This window comes from Macrobrachium nipponense, chromosome 4 (assembly GCF_015104395.2).
Source record: "Macrobrachium nipponense isolate FS-2020 chromosome 4, ASM1510439v2, whole genome shotgun sequence".
Taxonomy (NCBI): Eukaryota; Metazoa; Arthropoda; class Malacostraca; order Decapoda; family Palaemonidae; genus Macrobrachium; species Macrobrachium nipponense.
This window is the reverse complement of record NC_061100.1, coordinates 55,604,483-55,611,780: the sequence shown is the minus strand read 5'-3', so window position 1 is coordinate 55,611,780 and position 7,298 is coordinate 55,604,483. Positions and strand designations below refer to the sequence as shown.

The 7,298-nt window shown below is 37.2% G+C and overlaps 1 protein-coding gene across 1 annotated transcript; it reads right to left on the bottom strand.

Moving 5' to 3' along the window:
- Positions 1–1,466: 1,466 nt before the first annotated feature.
- Positions 1,467–1,781, bottom strand: LOC135211365 (uncharacterized). The gene has a single exon (XM_064244677.1). It carries the CDS (start codon positions 1,779–1,781, stop codon positions 1,467–1,469), a length of 315 nt encoding a protein of 104 aa, XP_064100747.1.
- Between the last annotated feature and the right edge of the window lie 5,517 nt (positions 1,782–7,298).

Sequence of the window (7,298 nt, the reverse complement as noted above, 5' to 3'; positions counted from 1 at the left end):
GACGCAGTTTCTCTCTGTTCAGGTAGGATACTACACATCCTTCCACAGTCTCCTTTATATCCTGTTTTTACCTGTAATAAGTTATCAGTACCCAGCTACTTGTCTTACGCTCTGGGGTCCTCACAGTCACACCTCAGAAGGTCATTTTAGGGGTGCCAGAAGGTCACATCCCCACATTGTACACTCAGGTACAAGCAGTTTATAATATATATACATATATATATATATATATATATATATATATATATATATATATATATTATATATATATATATATATATATATAGTATATATATATATATATATATATATATATATATATATATATATATATATATATATATATATATATATATCACATATATAGATATATATATATATATATATATATATATATATATATATATATATATATATATACGTATATATATATATATATTATATATATATATATATATATATATATATATATATATATATATATATATATATATATATATATATATATATATATATGTATATATATACATACTAATATATATATATATATATATATATATATATATATATATATATATATATATATATATCATATATATATATATATATATATATATATATATAAAGGTATAAGCCACAAAGGAAAAATAAACAACAGAGATTCTGCAAGCTCTTTCGACTCAAACGTCCTTTACTCAGCAGATAAAATGACTTAAATGAGGAATTGATAGTACAAGAAAGGTTGTATAACTGACAGATAGGGATTATAAGGAGATTAGTACCTAGAATCCGGCACACCTGGGGAATGAGTAACCTTCCCAAACAAGCATAAACATAGGTACAATTTAAAAAATAAAAAAACATTAAGTCAATCTGCTCAGACACAAGGACAAGACAATTAAAGGATTATATAGGCTGACAGCTACTCAGAACTTTGGTAAACAAAAACATATTCACAATAGATATTAAACATACATATACAGCAAAGATAACTCTAAGGCAACTAATTTGTATTTAAGTCTGTAATTATATCTTTGAGGTCATTCTTAATCATGTTACAAATACAAGGGTCTAAATGAAATAGGCCACGACTAAGATTAAAATTACAATGTGAAGTAAGTTGTATTATGGCAGATTCTAAAAGATTTCGTGATAAGACATCTTTTGACCTTGCAATTACTGAATACCAATCCAATTTATTCGGCGGTTGTTTTCACTTAAATGAATGGATATTGCATTAGATGTTTGCCCAGTTTTTACAGAATATTTATGCTGGCTTAATCTTACTTCTAAGCCCTTGCTCGACTGTCCTAGATAAAATGAGGGGCAGTCCATACATGGAATTTCATATACTAGCAAACTTACCCATCTGCGATGGGTGATAAAATATGGGTGCAGAAGTGAAAAATTTATATGTACTATTTGTTCAGCAATACCAAAATAAGAGTGATTTTTATACATACCTACTACAGAACCTCTTTGTACACAATATTATCAGTTTGTCCACAACTTAATTTCAAGTTGGCAGAGTCAGTTGCTCTGCTCATCGCCACATACAGTTGGCCATGCGTGAACATAGGTGACGGCAAAAACACACCAACATGATCCAAAGTCTGTCCCTGCGACTTGTTTGCAGTGTATGAGAAGGCCAGGTTGATGGGAAACTGCCTGCGCCGTAACTGGAACAGAAACTGGTTGTCCGAAGGCATCAGGGGAATCCGGGGGAAGAACAGACGTTTGCAGGTGTGAGGGCCCGTTGTTATCACTGGCTTTGATGACATGGTAGTTTAGCTCCATAACGGTGTACCTCGTTCCGTTGCAATGTCCGTTGGCAGGATCAAAATTCTGAAGCAACATTACCGGGCAGTACTTCTTCAACATTATTTTGTGCACTGGCAGTCCCGATGGATTTAAGTTTTTCAAAAAATCTTGCGGATATTGATGATAATTTTCATCTTCTATTGTGTCTGAGCTGAAATATTCGTGGCTTTCTCTAGGGAAGTTGTATAGAAATTATGTATGAAAAATCGTAAAGTAACTAAGTTTACGGGAATAACCAGCCTCATTTCACGGCCAGAAACAGTTCTGTTTCAGGGAATCCCTTCTCACCCCCACCCCCTACAAAGGAGGGGGTTAGGTTGGATGAAACCCCATTACAAACCATCTTAGGGGTCCCCACCATAACCCTGCCAAGTTTCATGCCCATCTGACCAGCCGTTTGGCCGTGATTGAATGACAGACAGACAGACATTATGTCCATTATAGTATGATTATGTTGTTGCTTTCTCTGGGGCCATTTTTTATTAACATTCCTTTTAGTGTGTTATTATAGGAGAAAACAAGGTTGACCTCAAAGGCTTCTTTTAACAATGATTTAATGGTTTCAAATCCGTTAAAATAAGCAAACTGAGAACGTTCTTAGAATTATCTTTCTCCGTGTTACTTACACTATAAAACTTTTTGTGGGCTTTATTATAACAAATATCTAATATATGTGAAGGATAACATAAATCTTTCCCTATTTTTCTTATGTATTCAACTTCTTGATCCAAATATTGGGGACTGACAATGCGCAATGCTCGTAAAAACATAGAAGAAAAAATTGATATTTTTATATTAAGATGTTGGCCTGAATAGAAATGAATATGTTTAGTTGTTGGTTGGTTTCCTATAAATACTGAATTTACATCGAAATGGTTCTCTATGTATCAAAACATCTAAGAAAGGGAGGCAATTGTCTTTTTCCAATTCTAGAGTAAACTTAATAGATGGTACCTGGTTATTTAATTTAGAGAGTAAATCATTTACATCAAATCCAGCAGGCAGAACAGCTAAAATATCATCAACATATCTATACCACTTTACAGGAATATAAATGATATTAGGTAAGTAGCGTTTCTCAAAGAATTCCATGTATAAGTTTGAGAGGAGTGGTGATAAAGGGTTGCTCATTGTCTATAAATAGGTATTATTCGTATAAATAAAAGAATTCTTAATAGTAGCTTATGTTTTATTGTACAGTTTGTGCAAAGAATAGCAAGTTATCGAAAAGTCTACGTATCTCATCTTTTTTATCAATATATATTTCAAAATTTGTACAGAAGGCCTCAAAATTTGGTGAAGATGCTCATCAGTAAGTCTATATCTAAGTTTCGATTTTACTCGTTTCATTTTTGAAAATGTTTGCTCACAGATATATGTGCGACCAAAAACTGAAAGCATAACAGTAGCAAACTTTTTAAAATCAGAATATTCTTCAGATAGACAAGAATAAAAATCCAAAAGTCTATTATCTTGAAACGTGGTTTTCAGTGCATCATTGGCTTGCAAATCAATTATTTTCCATTTGGTAAATTCATGGAATTTCTTCTGGTGATACACTGAAAGGGTTTTGAAACATTATATTTTCCTGCTTATGATCATGGAAGTCCTTGAATTTATTTGTAAATTCTTCTTTTAGAAGCTTTGTTGCCTTGGTGCATTTGTCTTTTGAGGCAGTTGAAGTATTTCTTTTCTCATTCTGCAACTCCTTACAACAGGGAAAATGTATAAAGATTTCATTACTTAACTGTTTCATAAAAATATCTAGGTTATTTTCAAATGCTTTCATCTCAGTAAACATATCTAATACCAATTTTCCCCTGTCAGTTATATCAGATAAGAAAGTTAAACAGAAAACCCGATCTGAATCTGAAAATGATTCTTTCATATTTCCTTTTTCAGTAAGAAATATTACGATTTCATGACGAAAAGCAAAAAAAAAAAAAGTAAAAAATAAAAATGCCTGACAACTTATCCTTTGCTGAACCACTTCATTTCAGTATGATACAATATATCACCATACTTTGAATCTATTTCAAATAAAAAAATTTTTAGATTGTCTATGATTGACGTCAAATGAAATTCACAGTTAATACGACGACGTTCATGATATCGCACAGTACCTGCTGATAAATAATGCCATGGAACTTCAGAGGTGGTATGCCATTAGCATTAACGACATATTGCACATTTTCTCGACCAACCCTGCTTTACTTCAAACCATGTCTATTGTTATTATTGTGACGCGTGGGGGCAGACGTGTTGGAGGTCTCTCTTGCATTTCTTCACAGAAAAGAAGGGTTTTTTCGCCCTTGGTGATTATACCTCTTATTGGATCTGGGAAATGGGTAAAAGAATGCAGTGTATGTGTAAGTGCTTGACCCTTCCCTTGCCACAAAAATGTCATCCAACCAACCTCCAACCGTTGTGCAAGTGTCCCTGGCACCTACCGGTGCCTGTGCCCCACACACAAGTTCCGTACTCGCGAACAATTGCCTTTACTGTATATAATACCAATCGAACCGTTCCGACGTCGAGTCGGCTATACAATCTGTCAGTGATGTCCTCTCCGATGAGGAAATCAACGTTGCATATACGAAATGCAAAGATCTGATACTAGAGAGCATTCTCAAGGAGCGATCCATGAAAAACTTGTCCTCTCATAAGAAAATATCATCTATCACTTAATGGCTAAGGACCTGCTCAGTGGAAATCTACACCTAAGACCCTTACAATCTGCCTCCAAAGGGGCCTGCTGACCTAAGCCTACCTGCTGTGTACCACACGGCAGAAAATGCCTTCAAAACAGCAAAATCTCTCTCAGAAAAAATTGGAAAAAACTCGGAAAAAAATCGAGGAGACAAATGATAAATTATCAAGAATCTGGGACGTGATCAAAAGACTAAAGGAATCCCAAGAAAGTCTTAAAACGGTGGAAACAAATAATCTCACACGGATATGGGATGCGATCAAAGGAGTGCAGGGATTGATAAACAATCGCACAGATAGCCACCAGACTCCTTTGAACGTAGCATCCAATTTTTCCTCGCCTTCCAGCAACACGGAAGTGCCCCCATCACCTATAGACCGTTCTGAGGGGACTGTTGGTCTCCCAACCTCTTCTCCCTCCCCAGTGCGTCTGGTGGAAGATAGATCACTGGTGATGATTACAAGCTCTTGTGATCCTCCCCACCCTATCTCTCCCCCCCAACCCCCCATCGTAGATGCAGATGAGAGTGATCATGAGGGGTCTGGCGGCTGGCAGATACAAACAAGCAGAAAAAAGAGAAGAACCTCTCGTTTGGCCGCTGGACCGGAGCCCAACATTCGTGTTTCACCTCGCTCGACACCTGAAAAGAGATGTCACGTAGTAATTCACAATCTGCGCTCATCGGTGATGCTAGACGCCATAGTGGAGAGAGTCAAGTATCTCACTGGCTCTGACCCACTCATCCCTCACGAACTCCCATGCAGAAGTTAACATAAAGTGGCTTAAAGGATTACCTGCCTATTTCAACACCGCAACGTTCTTGAAGGCGAGAATTTCGGTCCTAATATATTAGTTTCAACATATAACCTAATCCGGGACCAACCACCCCCTGGGGAACTTACTAGCACCCCAGCCAGGGTCATTTCCACAGCAAGTGTCAGCCAACCCCCCACCGGCGAGTGACTGCCCACTACCCCTGGCTAACCCCCCATCCACCTAAATGATCAGCACATTCATCTCCCATCTTCGTGAGTAGCCATGGATACATTAAACATAATCTCTTGGAATATTGTTGGCCTCAAGCGGAACATTCCTCTCCTAAATATGTTCTGCATAAAATTTCAATGGTATCATTGCATTACAAGAAACGCTCCTCTGGCCTCATGAGATTGTCATCTGCGATTCAATTCATGAAGACTTCATAACCTTCTCGACTTCATTGATGCAAGTTACAGATCAAATCATAGCCGGTCACTTGAAAGGGGGCCTTTCTTTCCTGTGGCATAAATCGTTAGACAAGATAAAGGTGATGACCTACATGAGTGACAGATTGCTGGGGCTTCAAGTGACAGTAGGGAACTCTAAAATCCTAATAATTAATGTGTATATGCCTTGGGAAAATAAAATAATTTTTACCATTACTGCATGATCCTAGGGGAGTTACACAGTATTATTCATGATTCTCCTGCCGATCATATTTGTATAATCAGGAACCTTAATTCTCACCCCACAAAACAATTTTATAATGAACTTACTTGCTTCTGTCAAAATCATGCTCTCCAAATTAGTGAAGTAATGCTCCTCCCTCCCTCCTCCTATTCCTGATTCTATTATGACTTGCAATATTCGCTACGATCTTGCAACGGGCTACGTTCACATTCCATCACAGGTGTCATTCAGTAACCCATCCCTCCCTACCGTGAACCCCCTAACTGATTGCCCACCAGCGGTAAACTGGGATTTTAAAACCAACAGAAAACCAGATACTTTAGGGCGACCACAGAAACCAGGTTGCAGTCAATAGTTCAACCAGCAGACGCCTTCCTCTGTACCAACACAAATTGTAGAAATGACCACCACAGGAGGGATCTGAATGAATTCTATTCGAACATAATCTATGCTATGCTTGCTTCAGGCAGGACTGCCTATAGATTTCATCAAGGTAATTCTCGTAATATACCTGGATGGAATGACTTGGTTAAAGATCAAGAGAAATGTTTTTACTTTGGAGAAAATGGTAGCCCGAGGGAAGGACACACTGCATTATTAATGAGGCAGGCAACAGCACAGTTCAAACTTGCTTTTAAGCACTGTAGGCTAAATGAAAAACAGCTAAGATCCGATGCAATGTCTAGAAACTTAGAATCTGGTGATTATCCTCCTCTTTGGAAAGATATCCAGTCTTTAAATTCCAAAACTTAAAAGCTGTCACAGAGAGTAGGGGAAGCTGTCGGAGACAATATCCTGAGTTGCATAAATGATCAAGATTCCCGAAGGGATGTAGATAACCTCCTTACTGACAACATTTAATTTAATTTTGCAGACCGTATTACGCCAGGTAACATCAGCGATGCCATAAACAGCCTACCTAATAATAAATCGCCCGGCTGTGATGGTCTTCCTGCAGAGGCTTTCAAATTCTGCCTTCCGATAATTTACATTTTGCTAGCTGCCCTATTCAATGAGTGCATAATTTTCCAGTTTCTTCCAGACTCCCTACTCTTAGTTCACTTGATACCATAATCAAAAACAAGCTATAGGATGCAGCTGACCATGGCAACTAACGGCCGATTGCAATCACAATGATCGCATCGAAGATACTTGAGTCCGTTCTTCTAGTGAGACTTCTCCCCTTTCTACACACCACTGACAACCAGCTTGGGTTTAAAGAAAACCACTCAACCGACACTTGCATCTACATACTGAAAGAATTGCTGAACTACTACCTATCATCAGCCACTCCTGTTTTCCTTTGTTTTGTAGATTT

What these genes read in the sequence shown, in the direction of transcription:
- LOC135211365 (XM_064244677.1), bottom strand. Translation starts at nt 1,781, where the DNA reads ATGTCATCAAAGCCAGTGATAACAACGGGCCCTCACACCTGCAAACGT.